Source organism: Phaethon aethereus (genome assembly GCF_964289735.1).
Source record: "Phaethon aethereus genome assembly, chromosome: 4".
NCBI classification, from domain to species: domain Eukaryota; kingdom Metazoa; phylum Chordata; class Aves; order Phaethontiformes; family Phaethontidae; genus Phaethon; species Phaethon aethereus.
The window spans coordinates 38,983,238-39,003,422 of record NC_138578.1 but is presented as its reverse complement, the minus strand read 5'-3'; the positions used below and the strand labels follow the sequence as shown (position 1 = coordinate 39,003,422).

Sequence of the window (20,185 nt, the reverse complement as noted above, 5' to 3'; positions counted from 1 at the left end):
TGCAATAAAAGTTGTTCAGATACTTGCTTCTGTAAATTAAAATTAAACAGTTCATCTTAAAACTCAACGCAGTTGTGTTTAAGCGAGATATGGGCTGAGTCACTATGAGCTCAAGTCCACTACTTTCTCCTCACATAACCTTCCTCCCAAAGTTACTTTCTTCTGCTACTACAGTAAATGAAACAATATGCCTTTCTAAAGAACTAGAAATCAAGTGCCAAGTGGCTGGAGGGGACAGTTAACAGAGGGGGAAAAAAGGAGGTACCTGGAAACATGCACCACATACTCTGACCTCCTATTCTCTTCTACTTCATTCACTTTTCCTCTATTACCCATCTGGGGCTTAGCCTTTAAAAAAATCCACCACTTAGAAAGACATCTTTCTGGTAAAGTGGTTAATATTCATCTACTGCATGTTAAAACACCGCACAAAGTAGTACCTACTCTGTTGGCTGTTAGGCTGCTTCTGGCGAACATCACTGCACTTCATTATTTAACAGCTTCCTCAGCCTTCAGAAACTGGCTGGACTAATGGGCTGAAGATTATTAACATTTTAAAATGCCTGCAGCTACTATTCCAAGTTGTCCAAGACAGTAATTACTGCCCATATTATTCTTAAATATTAGCACCTGTTCATAAGACATGATCCAACGTACACTGTCAAGCTAGCCATTACATCTCTTTTGCGTATGAACATTTCCCCCCCTCAAATAAGACACACTAAGTTTCTCTACGAGAAACAGGTCAAAATATCAAAATAACCAAATTATCTTTCTTGGGTTTGGATAATGGACAATATTCCATTAGGAAGAAAAGGTTACATTAACATGGAAAACCACTAATTGTATACAAAATGCACTCTGCAGAGTTACAGGATGCTCTCTTCATTCTGAAGGAAAAAAAAGAACTACAGACAGTTATTTGCATGAAAGCCCTACACAGACAGCAGCACAGCATGTACACCTTGACTCCACCAGCCTAACCACGATAAAACACTCTCCCCTCCTCCAGTTAGGAAAGAGTCAAAGTTACCTGAAAGCATAGCATGCTCCCTGACAAGAGTCTGCTCAAGTCTTCCAGATTGCAAAGATAGTTTCACTAATAATCACTTCTGTCACTATTAAGTTTGACTACTGAAAGCTTTTATCTCATCCTCACAATTTTGAATATTTTTGTAGGCTAACCACGGAGACCCAAGAACCCACGTAAGGATGCGGCGTAACTGAATTAGCTGCTGAAGACTACGTGATCCTTAGACATTCACATACCAAGTCAAACTACAGGGCATTAGAAACATCTTTTTGTCATCCTTAAAGAACTGGAAGATACACAAAAATAATTTTTCCTGGGAGCGTTAAAAGTAAGTACACATGGGTGGCAGAAAGACAGGGGCAGATAAAGCTACTGTGGTATTTTAAAATTAACTTTTTAATGACGTGGCTAATTTAAATAGCTCTAAGGTCCCTCCAAACAGCAGCCTACCACCAGTCGCATCAACAGAAAAGCCTTAAGATCTGCCCTGTGAAACAGGCAACATCTTTCACATCTCCACAGGGTAGCAATTACAGAAGAGCAGTACAGTCATAATGCAGAAACGCCAAAATAGGTTTTTTTCCTCTACATTGCTGTCATTGGAAGCACTGTAACTTCTAGTGATGCTCAAAGGAGCTGGACACAAAAATACACACCAGCGAGTTTATTTATAAGAAGTCAAATTGGCTGGAAAAAAGAGCACTCAAACCCTCTGCTTGCTGTCCCAGCTCTAATGACAATAGAGAGCAAAACAGTCTGGCATTAAAATATTTGCTTACACATGTAAAAATATACTTTTTACTCTCACTCTAAGTTTACATTGACTATAAAAACATTTCTTAGTATCCAGATCCACAACTTTTCCCACAGCTACTTTGTCAAGTGCCAAAGAAGCAGCAGCTAACAGAAAATGCATTATTTTTCAAAACTACTTAGAAATCCAACTAAACACCTTCAGGGTTCCACTAAAATTTATTAATTAGTACTTAATTCTGGGTGCCATCTATATTTTTAAAGCTGGCATAACATTTGAGTAATTTACTTGCCAGCCAATTTTCCAGATTACATCCTTGACGGACCAGGGGAAAGACTGACAAACTGCTATCCACAACCCCAAATACGAAACACCAATTTGGAAAGTACGTCCTCATTCTTACACTCATTTATGGTATTTTACAGTCCTCCTACGCAAAGTGGGGAACTTTTGTTTCCTTTCTTAAAGAACATACTTTACTTGTTGAAAGTGAGGATAATTATGAAATGCTACATCTCTATTAACAGCAACTGTAACTCACACTAACTAGAGACATCATAATGAGAACAAAATAACAAAAAACGCTCCACAACTGAATGTTTAGAGCATATTCCTGTTGTTTCCCACATTTCACGCTATCAATCAATACAATTTCAGCATAGCTATGTTAGTTTCAGTTGCCGTAACTCATTTATTCTTAATGCAAAATAAAACGGAACCGCACACACCCCACAGGAGAGCAAGGACATTTTCTTGATTTTATCCAAGTGTAAACAGATGTTTGAATAGAATTTTTTTAATATAAACACAGTCAGAAACCATTTCTAATGTGTGTCATTTCAGTATCATGTTGTTATTACTGGGAACTTCATTTTTTAATAAAAAGCAAATGTAAACCACAGACTATTGATTAAATAGAAATTTCATAAGTAACAAGCCAAAGAAAATAATCCTAGTGTTTTTTTTAAATTTCAGCATACTAAGAGATGTCAGTGCAATTCCCATCCCATCCTTCACATTTTGACACTATATGGGATTTATAAAAGGGGCATTTTTTGAGGTTGGGGAAGGAATCTGTCCACAAGCAGCAAGTACACTTTAGTGATTATGACAGACTGAATTCCCTTTTACCCTTAAAGCATTTTTCTTGCATTGTTCATTACCAAAGTGAATAATTTTGGAATTTTAGAAAGCTGAATCCTGGCAGCACAAACCAATCAGAAATAAAGATTCACATACAGAAAAGCCTGCAACTGTGAAGAGAATGAGGAGAGCAGAAAGAAGAAACAGTAGAATGAGGAGAGTAGCCAAGAAAAAAAAAAAAGTAATATTGAAAATCACAGTTGATACTGACTGGGAGATTCTCCATTAGAGAAAGGAAAAAAGCCTCCTGCTCACCCAGGAAACAGAATTAGGTGATGATAGCATCATATGCAAACTGACACATGCAAAAATGACCCATTATGTGGGTCATGCTGTATTAAGTAGTACTAGTCCAAAGTTTTTTTTCTGTGTCTGGCTTTATCAGGTCGCTATCTTGCCCCTACTTGGAAGCTTCTCACTCCATTTTCTGCATCTATCTCGGATCAAAAGACCGTCTTCTGGGTAGCAGGTGGTCTCACACATCACTTATTTACTTCCCCACGCCCCCCACTTTTTTTTTTTTTTTTTTTTACAGGAAAAACCTTTACCAAGTTCTTAGATCTCCTGAGATTAACTAAAATGGTGAATTCATTCCCCAGGAATAATTTCCTTTTCATATTCTCAAAGTAAAGAATTTGTCAGTGAATTAAGTTGGAATCTATTTGAAAAGCTACTGTACATAAGTGTACATTCCTGAACAGCAGGCTCCCAACTAAAATCTTCTAAATGACTCATGATTGCAGCAGCAAGTTTTACACCGAGCAAGTTATCCTTCCAGAGCCGCTGCGATGCAGGTATCACAGGGGCCATGCTATCCTTACAGATGGAATTTGCCAAAATGCCCCCCCGTCAAGAAGCTGCTGCTGAACACCCTTGCGTTGCCTGTGGGCCACCATGTCTGATGGTATGTCACAGGACGCGGTCATAGCTCATCTAAGGAGCAACTAGATCTTGCTTTTACAACTACTTACAGCCACTACTTTTCCATTTTCTCTGGGAAAAAAACAAAACAAAAAAACAACCAAAAAACCACACATCCATCTTGAAAGGTGAGTGTCCATTCTGACATTTTAGGCAGCATTCAGATACTAAACTAAGGAATAGAGTAGTGGATGCAAAAAGGATCACCTTCAGCACTCAACACGTGGCCTCTCGCCTTACTTTACAGCTACCAATTCCACTCATTAAATTGAATACAAAATTACTTTTGCCATGCAACCCAATTCCAGTGATTTCAAGGCCAACTTTCAGCAGACAGCAAAGCACCTGAAAAGATACTTACCACCCCTCTACATTTTAGAGCTGGAAGACAAGACACAGAAGTTAGTAGATGTTAAGGGCGTTTTTTGTCTTAACTGTAGACTGTTATTTTACAGGGTTAGTAGTTAGGATATATTGGATTTGCATGGCAAGGTTTTGGTAGCAGAGGGCTGCAGGGGTGACTTCTGTGAGAAGCTGCTAGAAGCTTCCCCTGTGTCTGACAGGCCCAGTGCCAGCCGGCTCCAAGATGGACCCGCTGCTGGCCAAGGCCGAGCCCATCAGCGATGGTGGCAGTGCCTCTGGGGGAACAGAGTTAAGAAGGGAGGGGGGGGGAAAAAAAAAAAAAACCACAAGAAAAAAAGAAAATACCCTGCACATCTGCAGTGGAGAGAGGGGAGTGAGAACATGTGAGAGGAACAGCCCTGCAGACCCCCAGGCCAGGGCAGCAGGAGGGGGAGGAGGGGCTCCAGGCGCCGGAGCAGAGGTTCCCCGGCAGCCCCTGGGGAAGCCCACGGGGAGGCTGGCTGTGCCCCTGCAGCCCATGGAGCTCCACGGGGGAGCAGATCTCCACCTGCCACCTGCAGCCCGGGGAGGACCCCATGCCAGAGCAGGGGGATGCCCGAAGGAGGCCGTGACCCCGTGGGAAGCCCACGCTGGAGCCGGCTCCTGGCAGGACCTGTGGCCCGGTGGGGAGAGAAGCCCAGGCTGGAGCAGGTTCGGTGGCAGGACTTGTGACCCCGTGGGGGACCCACGCTGGAGCCGTCTGCTCCACTACTCCAATTTGATTGGTAATAAATTAAACTCAATTCCCCTGAATCGAGTCTGTTCTGCCCGTGACGGTACTTGGTGAGCGACCTCCCCCTGTCCTGACCTCGACCCACGAGCCTTTCGTTATATTTTCTCCCCCCTGCCCAGCTGGGGAGGGCAGTGATAGAGCGGCTTTGGTGGGCACCTGGTGCCCAGCCAGGGTCAGCCCAGCACACAGGAATACAAGAAAAACATGAAAGTGGACTAATTATTATGGTGACTGTTTGAAAGCAGAAGAACAGTAAAGTTGTGAAAACACAGAAGTTACTCTCCCTCTGCAGAGTCTATGGAAGATACTGGCCAAGAAAAAAGGAGCAGGACCACCAGTTCACAAGCCTTCTAAGCACTGGGGTTCGTATCAAAATGACACTTCGGTTTCTATCCCATCCCTTAGTTAAATACAGAATAAAAAACTGACATCCCAATTATCAGCGCACCAAGAAGGTTAGAAACAGGGTGAATATAGGAAAAGATTTTTTTTTCGTGATTGTTTCTTAACAAATGCCACACAACTTCTTGGAATAAATTTCAAACGGTCTGGTCAGTACTTTGGATTTCAACAGCTAAGAAAACTTTCAGACATACAGAGCTGGTTTCATAAGCTTCTTTCAACTGGCACTGCATACTGACGATGAGATTGTTAAACAGTGACAATTAAACTCAATTTCTTTTCTTGAAGCCTGTTGAAGACAACAGATCGCAAAGGCTCTTCAAAGTAAATGCAAAGTACTAAGCACAAACCAGGTCCATTACAAAGTTATATGACAGCAAGATACACAAATCAGAAGTTAAACAAAATGTTCAACTACTGTTGACAGTCATAATTCTAAATACAATTTAGTTTACTGCATATAGAAGTATGAAACAACATAAAACAAAGTCAAATGACAAAACAGTCATTATAGACTATATAACATACTGTCAAACCTGTATTCCAAAAAGGAGGAGTTACTGGTCATCAGTAGTTTCAGTAAGTACATAGGTTTAAATAAATTTAAAAGAGGGCAACATCACAAGAAGACTTGGGTGCAGGGCCCTTCTTTAGTTAAAAATTTTAATCATGTCTTCAAATATAACTTCATTTTAAATTCCTTATAGCAATAGCTATTCCTCAAAAGTATTTTAAGGTACATGCTCGCTGTACATACAAGTTCAGTTACTCTGCTGAATAAACAATAGTGCAAACTTTAGTGACTGAACAGGGCTGTTTGTGAGAAATCGATCCTGAATTTAAGACCTGGCGCTGAACCCCAACTATGACAAAAGCAGTTATTTAGTCAAAAGCATTCCTTGCACTCCCACATCTTTGCTGCCCTCAGAATTGCCATATTGCCTCCTCAGAGGACCGGTTTAATTGCCTTTTGTTTGCAAGTTGGGGACAACCTCTTCCATACATCAGAACTAGCAAAAAAACTTCATGCATTTCATGACCACGTGCTTGTTACTCTCATCACCTCCAAGGTGGGAGAGACCTTCCACATTTAAGGTCTGCCATGACCTTAAATGGTTGGTGGAAGCATAGGGAATAGATGAGCACCTTCCCCCCGTATATACATACTCCTGTCTAACACAGAGTCATTAAGGTAATCTGAAAATCCACATGGGAGATAAATCCTACCAAACAGGACACAGCCTATGTTCCTCTGACTTCAGATCCCACCCCACACATAGTTACTACTGCTTTGAATAGAGCCTAAGATAAAAAGTGGTTAGTGCCTTTTTTTGCACGTTAATCAGTCATATAACTGATGTGGACACCAAGAGATGATTAAAAAAGTTTCATTTTTGGAGGTGAAACAATATATGACACAGTCAGAACATGAAAACTGCAGAGCTGAGGATCTGTGTTTCACTGTGGAAAAATACTTTCTGTACAGATCCTTTTGGGAAGGAGAGGGGAGAGGACATGCCAGAAAACCACAACAAGTAGCATTTTTGGAGGAAGGCGCTTCCTGACCTTAGCTTTCAGATAAGTCCCAAACTCAAGACATCTATAAATAGAAGAAACAGAAAAAGAAATCAAGGAGGATATCAGATGTCACTTGTATAAAGCAGACCCTTCCGAAATAGTTCTCCTAAAGCAACGCAGAGTGTCTAAGTAGCCATGTCTTAGCAGCCTAAGTACTGGCCCTGCTATTTCTTCATTATCTCTTGGCTCATTTTACAACTGATTTAGAAATATTCTTCACTACTGTTCATAAATAACATTCAAACCTTTTCGACAAACTCAGGCAACTTACCACAGACTCTCAAAACCATTTCAGCACGTTAATTGAGTTTAACACATTACGGTATGGTTGCAATATGTAATAAGAGCATTTGATTTTTCTTCTACTGCTTTATGGGTTTTGCAAAGTTGGCAAGTTCTAGCTGTGTTATTACCTACCGGAACCAAGATTACCCTGGAACAACCACGGTACGTATTAATTCACTATGTGTAGTTTTAAAAAGTCATCTTGGGAATGGCATTTCAGCAGCTATCTAACAGCAGAGGTGACAGGCCAATATTGGGCTGACAAATTGTGACAAGCCTGCTCTAAAAATAAACAGCAACGTATGAGGCAGTAAGCACCGCGAAACTACAGCCAAGATGGATTTTTTTTTTTTTTTTTTTTTCCAAATGGAAACCTCACGCAAGGTTGAAACCAAGATGCCTTGTGAAGTTACCCACAGCTAACAGAAGCAATACTTCACCTAAAAGCTATTTATAAAGGCCAGGGTAACCGTTAGAGCACCTGTTTCAAACAAACCTCCTTTGTTCAAAAGAAATGTAAGGTAACTCATACGCTGGAACACAGGCCAATGTCAACAGCAAATCCAACTGGATTTATGTAGGTTGTGTCACTATAAAAATGTGTTACTTTCGTCATGGCTAAACGTTCATTTACTATCAAGCTAAGATGGACTGTCAGAAAGTGCCGTTATTTCCTCTTTATTTTTAAATTCACATAGAATATTCATTCACATAAGAATATTAGACCTCAGACAGAAATGCTAGCTTACCGACCCCACAGAGTCAGAAATCTGACATACGCCAATTCCTGTGAGGACATACTGAGGGTATTTGTACTTTTTGTTTTAAAGGTGGACCATAACTTGTATAATGTATAATGCAATTTGTAAATAAAGAGTTTACTTCCCATTCAGAAATTAAAACATGTGAATGAAAGCATTAGCCAAAATCACCCTGCCATTTCTTTCTAAGCACTCTCCTAATAAGAAAAATACCTGAAGTAGTGATTTTAAAGCACAAAATTAAAAAACACCACCAAGAGAGGTTTAGAAAGGGAGAAACTACAAGACATCAAATCAATAAGGCAGAGGTTAAACCAATGTACAGTGCTAGGTACAAAGAACAAGTAAGAGCAGGGAAAAATGAAATACAGATTAATAACTCAGCTGGGAATTCAGAAATGTACCATCTTCTCACATGGATCAAAAAAGAAGCATTCTACCACATATCTCAAATTTCTTTGCTCTGGGTCCTGGTAAAATAAGAGCCAGTAGCGCTAAAATAGACAGCTACCTAAAATATGGCAGAGATGGAATATACTCCTCTGCTCCACCTCGGCAAACACCTACAACAACAATTATCATCCTTCCCTTGGCCTTGTTACCTGAAAATCATTCTTAACAGCTGAGCTTGAATTGCACTGCCATCTGACAGTCGTTCGGTGGCCTGCCACCAAGGACTTGGCATTTTCGAACTAAATCATCACGAATTAAAACAAGGCCTCGGCGCTAATTAGCGGCTTTCAGCAGTAACAGAGAAGCCGTGACGGGGATGGAAACTCAATTACCCTCGTTGCGGCCAGCACGTAGCTGGCGGAGCCGCTGGCGTTCCCGCACCTACGGCGCGCGTGAAATACTTCGGCCTTCAGATCGAGTCGCTGCGTGCCATTCACACCGGGGCCCGATTTTTTCTCCTGCTTTAACAAATACGTTATAGACCCCCAAGAAATTTGATGGCCCAGCTAGAAGTGCGTACCATAGATCAGCGGAGATGGCGAAACCCAACTCGGGCTGGGACCCTCACAGTCACCCTTCCAGAATCTGGGGCGAGGACTGCCTCACCACGAGTGTTCACCACCCGCTCGCTACCTCCTTATTCAACAACCTACTTCGCTACTGCACTAAAAAAAGACGACTTCAGAGAGAGAGGCCACCTGACCAGCACTCACCATTAACCAGTGCTTATCTCGTTTCTTGTTTCGTACTCAGAGCATCCTCCATGAACTTCACTCCCTTTTCACCGTTTTTCTTTTGCTGCTTGTTCCTTTGAGACCACAGCCGAAAAGGAACCCATGCAATCAAACTCTCTTTTCTCCACGTTCCCGACATGTATTTCATCCACGAGCTAAATTAATATTTTACAAAGCAACAGCACTAACGTAGTTTCAATCGATGGGCCATTTACCGCTTTCACTGGAGAAGCTGCCAGTCCCTAACTGCCCTCAGCGGGAAACCACAACGTGCCTCCAGACCGACTACACCGCTTCAGCATCTTGTTATGGCTTTAGTAACCGGGATAAAAAGCCCGACCGCACAAAACACCTTCGCCACACGTTCTGCTTCAGCAGCACCTGGCACCTGCATTTTTCTTCCAGTTTTTTTAGCCTTTTAGGAGACCGTGGTTCCTCCAGAGCCGAGGAACGACTCCAGAGGCAGAGCTGCGCAGCATGACCACTCAGTGCAGGCACAGTCACCTCCCTTCCTCTTGCTTTTTAATAGCAACAATTTCTAATCAGCCATCACGGAAGCCAGAGATACTTTACCAATGTCATCTTGCCTGCTGCGGGGCCCTGCTCTTCCTCGATGACACAACTTAATACATTTTAACTGCATTTTAGCTTTGCAGTTGCTAACTTACAAAGTTCAAAGCTATTTCAACACGAAGTACCACATACCTAAAGGTAGCAAAACGCCATGACTTCAAAATACTGACGAAGCTACTTAAACAGAAGTGCGTCTTTTTTTTTATTACTATAGCTACGCCACCTTCAAAAACGGGATGAGCTGCAGCACAGGGGGTAAGAGCCAGCGGTCGGGCACGGCGTCCGCATCAGCAGCGCCCGCCGGCGCCGCCGCACCGGGACACGGGGGACGCCCACAGGAACACCGACGACAGAGAACGCTGTACTGTCGCAGGGCGAAGCCTCTCGCCGCTCAAAGCGTATCTAAATATTTACTCCTGTGCAAGCCGTGTATTCTGACACGTCTTTGGAAAAGTAGTCGAAACCCACGCGACCGCTCACATGAGGGCCGGCTACTCACACAGTTGTAGCATACTACTGCCTTCAGCAAGATCCCGTATTTTGAGAAAATGTTCTGTTTGGGTGACAGAACGGCTTCCCGACAAGATCAAGCGCTTATCTCAAAGTCAAAACTTCTTGTTTACAGGGTACGTACTTTAGCTGCATCCCAGTAGATTTCCGATACCAAAATGGAAAAGTGTGCAAGTCTCTCAGCCTGCACACCAACGAAATTAAGTTTCGCCTCACATCTTTCCTTGCCACCAGGAAGACAGCCCACCAGCATCAATTTTTCAGCTACCATACAACCAAGCGAGGTAAATACAAACAAGATTCGGTATTAGCAACACAAAAATGTATCAGGCCTTTGCATCTCTTACCCACTCAATTCAGTGCACAAAAAGGTAGTGTTACTACCCAGGTTTCTTACCATTGCTGTATTTTAATGGGGAAAAACCTTAGAGCTAGAGACTTATTACGAAAGTTTCCTTTTAGGTTAATCCTCAGAACAACAAACAAAACCAGAAGACTTCTCTCTCAAGACGCATCTTGCACATAAGCCTCATAAATTTAAAAAAAAAAAAAATCTTCCTTTTAGGAAATGCTTCATGTATAAATAATCTCATAATATTCCACCCAGTTTAATTTTTTTTTTATACTTCAAGGTAGTGTTTGAAAATAGAGCACCATTTACTCTCTGGAGGAGGTTAAACTGTTTCAGAGATTCCTACACACAGCCATAAGCATTTATTCTCAGCCTTGTAGCGCAAGTCTTCGCACCTTCAGCTGCACCAACGCTGACATTTGGAGCCATAATCTAAACCAGATTGAGTCACTTATATTTTAGAAAGACAAAAAACCTTCACACACCACCTTTCAAAAATAATTCACTTTTCTTTTGTTCATCTAACAAGAATGTATCACTTATCCTGTTTATATTGTAGCCTCACTAACAGCTGGATTGACACAAATGAGGCAGCAGAGAACATCGGCATGGGAAACAAAGCTCTTAAACAAGCTTTGCTGCTAGAAAAATACTATGTACCATGAAAGATTTAGACTTTGGTTTTAGCAAGTCAATCTCAAGCAGAAGCTTCTTCCAACTGTATTGGTGGTACAGGCTTCTTTTCCCACCAACTGCTTACAAACCACATTTGCGTAACATCCTATCTCACCCCTCTAAATTTTGGTTTATTTTTTGCTTAACAGGACAAGTTGTCAGCATGACTAATTTCAAATGGAAAAGACTGTACCAGTATTTTCCCTCCAACTACAAAAAAAAAGTAAAATAAAGATGGGAGACAAGAGTATCCTTAAAAATACAGAACTGCAAATAAAAATATTAAAAAAAAAACCCACCCTCAAAAATTTTAAAGCATCATCCCACAGGGAACAGGATCCATCTTCACCTTTGGGAACCAGAAATAAATGTTTTTATTTATTAAGCCAAGTTTATTTTAACTTTAAGACATACAAAAAGCAAGCAAACAAAAACAATCTGGTAAAGACAGTCAACAACAGGCATGCTTGACCAACATGTCTTCCACAAAACTCAATACCCTCTCCTAGGTAAATTACACTTATACCAGATGCATTTTCATTGTGTTGCTTGTGTTTATCAGCACACAGACAAGTAAGAGAAAAATGAGGATATCTTGCTCTGCGTAGAAATAGTAATACAAGAAAATCCCTTCTATTTTTATCAGTGCTCAAAAGTAAACTCATGCTCTTTTTTTCTAAGAACATTTAAATATTTTAACCTTATCTAATTCTTTCAGTGTTTTAATCCTCAGGTAATGATATACATGCTGGTCCTTATTGTTGGCCACATTTCTGCTAAAAATCAGCTATTAAATCACTTTTATTCAGGTCAGACAAGACAGAGACACACAAAGAAACACATCTACAGATATACGGGAAGAACACAGAGATACCCAGAGAGAACAAACAGCTAATTTTAACTCCAAAACAAAGCTGTAAGAAAAGCACTGCGGCAGGGCTCCCCTCTCTCCCTTTTCAAGAGAAGCGGTCAACTTCACCAACTTCAAAAAAAAAAGGGAAGCAGAGCTCCACTTCCATTTTGAGACTTTTTCAAATACATCCCTTCAGACAAAATATATCCAGCAAATTAAATCTGCAACACTGGCTGCAGCAAACAAGGCGCGCAGGCTCAGCTGCCCTTCACAAAGCATCTTTGTAGAGCTATCTTTCTGCCAGCGCTCCTTTTGAATTCCCAAACAATACCTCGCAAAAATTAGATCTCCCACTGTGGGAAAGTTCCCAAAACACAAGCCAAAATATATTTTCTCATGAGGATACAAAAAACTCTCAATGAGGAAGTCAAAGTTCTTACAATGACTGCTCAGTATACATATGATTATTCTTGAAACATGCGAACAGATTAACTAGCAGCACTCTGATTTAGGGGAAAGAAAAAAGCTATCAAAATCAGATCAGTAATTCATCAGAGTGAATTAGTAGCTACCACTCAGTAATTCACATAGGCACACAGACTTTTAAAGACTTTTAAGCATACAGGATTCTAAAAATAATGGAATTCAAGAAACAGGAAGTGTTTTCACAAAACCTTAGATAACCTCTATTGTAATATAGCATAAAATAAATGAAGCATCTTCAGAGATTACAGCTAAATCTTCTTTATTTTTCCAGGTACAAAGTGTTTGCCACCAATAACCTGGTAACCCATGGAACAGTGTACCCTCCTACTATGGAAAAACAGGATTTTGGGGAAAATGCCTGTGTGCCATTTACTTTTTACTCATCTACAGTTTTACTGCCATGGCAAGAACGAACCATGAGCCCTTTTTGCCTCAGAAGTTCAGCAAGGGATTTGGCTTACGCCTAGCCCGAGCAGAAGGGCAAGCCCCGCTATGGCAGTCGGTCTTGCCTTGCCACAACCCTCCTCCACCGCAGCCTCCCCAGCGGCACGGGGCGGGTGGGACGGTGCAGCTCCTCTGGCACCGCTGCGGGTATGGACACACGCTCTTACACCTGCACAGCGCCGTAGGAGGCACGTAGGCAAAAAACGCTGGGGCTGAGTAGAAGATCCCTGGGCCTCAGGGCCAGCACTGCTCGCCTCAGTAATGTTCCTAGGCAAGACTTGCCGTGGGAAGGCAAGGCGGTCTTGTTGCGCTCCCAGGTTTTAAGTGCAAGACAGTATGTCCATAAGGCTGTCAAAAACACGCTCGCGGCTCACGGGAACGTAGCCAGCCCAAACCCAGCACAAACACTTCTGCAGCCACAGCAGGGCAGAAATCAAAAGCAAACTCCACCAAACCGACAATTAATCAAGTAGGAAATTACACGGAGCTTATCGGTGCTACAGTCAAACCCTCACCTTCCAAGTTACCCAGTTTCAAACCGGCTCGAATATGTGCAGCTAACCGAGCAGCACCCTCCTGAGGTAATGAGAAAGCAGGCAAGTGTTCAGGACGAGGCTTCAAACCGGCTATTTCTACACTATAGATGAAGGCTTCCTGATCACACCAAGGCCTTCGTGAGCGTTGGTGAAACTCATATTGCTACAGGATACCGAAGTCCACAAACACAGAAAGTACTAGCCCTACGACAGGGGAGAACTACTGCAAAGGAAATTAAAAATTCAGCATTCTTGCCGTTCTCAAAGCTCTAACCAAAAAAGACAGGAACGGCTATGGGAAAACGTACCCTCTGTCAAAAAGACTGGGAAATAGACATATTTTCTTTCAAAACAAACAGGATACTGGTGCAGTACTTGCCCTTAGTTTTGGAAGGACATAAAAATGGACAGTGGAAGTTCAGAATCAGACATTCCAAGGCTGTTTCAACAGACTGAGATTAGAGAGGTTGCAAGAAAATCTGAGCTACACAAGGGGTTTCGGTTTTAGTTATCAGCCACATAAAGACATATTCATACAATTAAGTGTGTTGGGCATGAAATTATGCTGCATAGTAATACTAGCTCGAGAGAAAACATTAAGAGCAAAAAAAAAAACTATACTTGCTTCAAAAATACATTTGCTAATATTATTTCTGTACTAAACAAATACATTATTTGCATTGTCAGGTAAAAGTCTCACTTTTTCCAAATAGTTACTTTGGGTTTTTTGTCCTCCCAGTTAAATGCTGAAACACAGCAAGAAAAACATCCATGGCCCAAGGTTTATATACACGTCTATTATAACTTCTGGTTTATCTGTATCCATCTCCCACCACTTACAGCCCAAGAGACACTGAAAGACACCACTAAACTTACAGTTCATCAGCCACATTCTGGGGATATTAACTGTTTTGAACAAGTTTCCAAAACCCCACAGCATCTGGATGGCTTTTTTCGCCCAGACCAACTATCCTTACATCTGACTTTATGATGGCGACACTACTTCATGCCAACTGCCAAGCAAAAGTGCCTGGACCAAGAACTTGCCACAGCCTTTCTTCATTAAGCTGTGTTACTAACCACGCTCACAACGTTAACGTGAGACGCAAGAGGCTCGTGGCCCCGCTGCAGAATTAGTTACTGCAGAGAGCAGAAAGCCTGAACGCTGCCACGGGAAGTGCAGTTAGGAACCTCATTTTGTCGCCCAAACGCGCTCCCCCCACCAAAAAAACACAAACATCAGACTTGGCAAACTAAAGCTACTCCTGAATAACCACATTACAAAGCCCTGGGATGCATGATGGACAGACCATTATAACCATGTAATACAGCCAAATACCAGGCAGTGGCTGTCACGGCCCTTCACCTTTCAGGGCTACCGAGAACCAGCAGAATTTAGCAACAGAACCAGTTCCCAGCATTATACCGCTGTTAGCAGCATGATAACAGGGGTTACCTTCCTCTTTAAATACTCGCATCAAAAAAGATGGTAACATGGTAGCACACTGACAGTGAATAAAATCTGAAAGCAAAGCTCAAGCTTCGAAATATTTTTGTTTTCCAAATGAAAGAAATCCCAAGTAAGCTCTTTTGGAAAAGATAATTTTAATCTTCTGTTGTATTTGATATACAGGCACACAATAAGCCTGAATTTCAAGACTAAGTATAATGCTTTATGCTAGGCTCACACATAAAACGCTTATTTTCTATGATCCCCTGAAACTAAGCAGCCTCGTATTTATTTGTTAAGAGATCACTACAGCAAGGAGGAAATGTTCATTTCTGGCTTATCTGAAGATCGCACACAATCATGCCAGCAGTGGTTACAAGTACAAAAATAACACAACTGGGGAACAAGCTGAAAGTTTATTTGGAAAAAGCATAGGTACATCCTATAATTAAACCATTGTTCCTCTCGAGTGCTCGAGAAGGGAATATCTGCTCAACAGTAGCATCCTGTTTAGACGTCTTCTGACACTAAATGACGCACTGGTATCAAACTAAGGGCTATTGTACAGTTCTCCCCTCTCCCCTGAAGACGTGGTCCGATGCCGTTACCTCCCTGCTATCCGTCACCACTGTACTGAATTGCCTGGATGTACCACACTGGCAGTTTCCAGAAGAAAACCTTAGGCACCTAACATATACAAGGTGTACATTTAAAAAAATTTCTTCCTGCAGACGTCACTACATGGCATGCAAACAGTGAAGTAGTATGCAGGCTTTCTGAGGTAACTAGTTATGCACATACCATGTCATGCACAGGAGTTGTTAGGATAAAGAGAGAGATTAGGGCTTGATTCCTCTTGTTTGAAAACAAAAGCAGCCCTATTTTTTTCAGATAAAGGTACATCAGTAAAAAACTGCACGCTTTCTAAGATAGCCTATGACGCCAACAAGGATTTGTTTTGAAAAGATTTGTTCATATGAGATGACGTTTGGAGAAAAAAAAAAAATAGATCACTATTACTCACAGCTTAAGGACATAAAACCATTGTAATTTATGAACATCTAGAAGTTAGATTCCCCAAAGTAGTTAAATTAACTTCCTAGCTCACATCTTCAAAGAGAAAATGAATAGTTTAATAAAGCAATTAAAGGAGAGCTCTGTTACACAACAGGCATGTTGAAGTACAGGCCACGTACTTATTCCTTTTTTCATTTTTGTTTTCTTCAGTCAATGGTACGTTGAGTTGTAATTCACAAAATTAAGAAGAACTCTGTAAGCAAGAACACAGCAAAGAGATAGGAAGCTAAGAATTTTACAAAGGATTGCAGAACACACAGTTTACCTCAAAAAAAAAAAAATCAGTCCAGTCCCAAATCACCGAGAAACCTTTGCACTACAGAAGTTCATGCAAAGTTAAGTTTTGCTTTCTCCAACAATGCGCATCAAATCTAGCGGTTCGCAAAGCTGTACATACAAATACGAGCTGGCTACCCCTGCTGTCACTCCTCTCCTCTGAGCCCACAGTGAAGTCATTTTCCCAAATTTGCACCATGACAATCCAGGGTGAATAGTAATGTCAAATGCATATTTACCCCCTCATGATTTGGGAGGAGCTGAGCCCCAATGAGTTTGTTGATGCAAGTAAGAGGCAAATACACTACTAACATCCTTCTCTTGTTATTTCCTGTACTGACTTGAATATGATAAATATATTTTCTCTTTCCAACCTTCCCTCAGCCTTAAAGATACCTCATGACTTCTCAAAAGCCAAAATTAAGTGACTACCTTTACAAGATAGTGTAGCAAGGAAAATAAACTAGAAGTAAAGAAAGAGACAATAAAAAGTTATTGTAAGGGATGAAGAAAAAACAAGGTCTTCGTGTCTTTCTAGACAAACTTTTTTTTTTATTTTACTTAATGACTGAAAGATGACATGCATAAGCATATTTGTTTCAAATTCCAATCCTGTCGTAACATAAAACTGAATTTCCAGAATGGAGAGAATAAACATTAGAAAACTCCTTGACACATCCAATTCGGCATGAGCCATTCACAAAAACGCCAAGGGAACTCTTCTGCTGCAGGCCCTGCTCTCCCCAGCAGCAACAGGAGGGCACGTCTGATCATCAGTTTCAAGTATTTCCAGTGCTAACAACACATTATGTTTCCCACAAATTTGGTCTTATTTGTGGATCATTTTGGCCAGTGTCAGCTTCGTGGATTTAAGGGTGGGTTTCTTTTCCTGTGGCGATTGCCACAGCAGGCTTCCAGTCTGCTGATTCGGGAAGTTTTACAGCATTAACGCGGCCCTGGTGTTCCTGATTTAGCTCTCTGCTCCGTGCCCTTCACACCGGCTTTATCCCTGCATTCCAGCTAATTTCTTCACTGCGTCATTTCTTACCTTCTGCCCCCCCTTTTCTCTTTTTTTTTTTTGTTACCCCTTCTAGAGAGCAGGGCTGAGCAGCAAGGACAGGAGAAAGCTGAGCAGTTCACAGGGCACGGATCATGTCACAAGGGAAGCGTGGGTTCCCCAAGCCCAGCCTGGTGGCCCCACTACCTGACCAACTGGTTTTGGAGCATCTGCCGGTGTCACTCCTCCTGAACACTGTATCATCCTTCGATAACCATCTCCCGAGGCCGGACACCGCCGGCGGGCTCCCCTGGCTGGAATTTACGCCTCTACCAAAGCAAAGAGCCTCGCTACGAGTTTGCGGAGAGTGTCCTCCCCAGGAGAGAACATTCGGCCTCCTTCAGCTTTCACAACACGCTGAAGGGCTGGGTCCAGCACTGAAGGCAAACAGACATTTGGAAAAGGTCAATCAAGGACAGAGAAACAACTTTAGCACCACAAAAATACATTCCAGAAGCAGCTTTTTTTTTTTTCTTTTAAAGGAGAGGGGAAGATTTGCAAAAAAGACGCGCTAAATACGATGCTTATGCAGTCAGTATATTTTTCCATGGGAGCTTTTATTTTCTCACACATATTCCATGAGCATGAGGATAAAAATAACATTACCACAATGACGCCTCTATAGTAGGAGGAATGACTTATGGGTGACGACCGAAAGTCAAGGTTTCCTCTTTGCCCCCAATTTGAAAACGTCACCAGCCAATCAGCCGCCTGCCAAAATAATCAGTAATACCATCTCTTCCCCAAAAGCAGAACACAGGGACTGCTCAGAGAGCAGGACAAGCCTTTAGAAAATAGAACAGATGGCATTACAACTCCAAGCAAAGTAACTCCTTGTATCATTAGCTATTGAACCGCGGCTTGATGTGGGGATCAGTGTAAAGCTTATTAGTCTTCAGACAGTTGGCAGCAACAGCCACTGCAGCAACCACTCGGGAGCAGAAGGAACTCATTCAGTTTAGTTGTTTTTCAGGTCATGTTAAGTCAAAATGTTTCTATAGGCACTCCAGCCCTCAATTTAACCTTTCTTAGCCTCTCCAAGCGCAATTACGCTTACCAACAGCTTTGACTCCCGTACTCCTCTGACCAAGAGGGCTCCAGGAGCCTGGCGCAGGTATCTCAAAAATTCCTGCCTGGTGCCATTGTGTAAGGATTTCACCCTACTTTGGAGAGCAAGGGCTTGCCAGGAATACCACTGACCTCAGCCCCAGCATTATGAAACAGCGCTGCCAGCTCCAGCCAGCTACGAACAACCAGGGGTTGAATTCAAACCCAGACCCGCAGCGTACTGCGGGGTAACAACAAAACAAAACAAACAAACAAACAAAAAACAAAAACAAAATTATTACACTCTAAGTGCGTTTTTCTTTTTACCGGAAGCAACTTTCAAAATAAACTCAGCTGGCGTTTCTCCCGCTCCCCGCCCCCCCCCCCCAAAAAATTAGGGAGTAGGAGGAAAGTTGTTGGGCGTTAATGCGTTTCTTCCCTTTCCGTGAGCCCGGGAATTCAGCGCTGCGGGGGTGCGGGGGGGGGGGGGGGACCCGCTACCCCGGGCGCGGGGCCGCGGGGCTCCCCCCACGGCCGGGGGTGCGCGGGGCGGGCGCGCTGGCAGCGGGCAGCGGGGCGGCCACCCCCACTCGGGGGTACCGCGGGGTGCGGGGGAAGGGGCCGCCTACCTGGGGGCTCCTCTCCGCCGGGTTCTTCATCACCGCCTGGCGGAAGCTGTTATCCACGTAGGACGCCATCTCGCCCCTCCTGCCTCCCGCCGCCGCCGGCTGCCCGGGGCTCCGCCGGCGCCGCCGCCCGGGGAGGGGACGAGGGAGGGCCGGCCGCGGCCTGGCGCTGCGGGCTGCGCGGCCGGAGCGCTGGGCGAGGAGACGGGGAGGCGGCGCGGCGCGGAGGCACCGCGGGCTCAGCAGCGCCGCCGCCCGGAGCAGGAGGCTGAGGCGGCCGAGCCCCGCCGGTAGCGGCGGCGGCGACGGCGGCGACAACGGCTCGGCGCTCCCTCTCTAACCGGCTCTACGCCTCCCGCCGGCCCGCTCCGCCGCATCCCCTCGGGCACCACCACCGTCGTCGTCGTCGCCGCCTCCTCTCTTCTTCTTCTTCTCCTCCTCCTCCTCCCATCCGGGCTGATGAGGGGCTCCGCGCCCGCCTCGGCGACGGGGAAGTTGCTGGCTCCGGGAGGCGGAGCGGTGGAGAGGGGCGGGGGGGGGCGGGTCGCCGGGGGCCGCGGCCGGCGGGGGGGTCCCCCCCGCCGGCCGCGGCCCCCGGCGACCCGCCCCCCCCCCCCACCAGCGTTGCCTTAGCATCCTCCCCCCCTCATCCCCGTCGTTTTTAAACCCAAAACAGACGATTGACCGGCTGTCGCCATCGTCCCTCGGGACGCGCATCATCACAGCTTCGGTGATGCATCCTATGAATGGATGAGCAAGCTGGACGTTAAAAACAAAGCAAAACCAAACCAACCAACCAACCAAAAAAAAAAAAAAAGGCTGGATCTGCTGGATCTAGTGACTCCCCGCTTTGAGGAGGCCACCTGTTGTCACTCTTCTCCAGAGTAATCCCTATCAGCCGGCTGTCCCCTCATTGCTATATGGGATAAAAACGAGGGTTCAACTTAAATCTTCAATTTAACACTTTTTCGGGGGGTTATCTGGCAGCTTCTTCTGACGTGAACTTACGTATTTAAAGAATAAA

General features: G+C 43.6%; 1 protein-coding gene across 2 annotated transcripts in view; it reads right to left on the bottom strand.

Annotated features, from left to right (window-relative positions):
* RAPGEF2 (Rap guanine nucleotide exchange factor 2) overlaps nucleotides 1-19,568 on the bottom strand; it is a gene marked incomplete at both ends in the record, with an annotated part of 191,771 nt that extends 172,203 nt beyond the window's left edge. For both annotated transcript variants that reach the window (XM_081999653.1, XM_081999654.1), the window contains one exon: nucleotides 19,165-19,568. In XM_081999653.1, coding sequence (XP_081855779.1) covers nucleotides 19,165-19,233 — 69 coding nt within the window. The remainder of the gene's footprint in view (nucleotides 1-19,164) is intronic.
* Nucleotides 19,569-20,185: the final 617 nt, after the last annotated feature.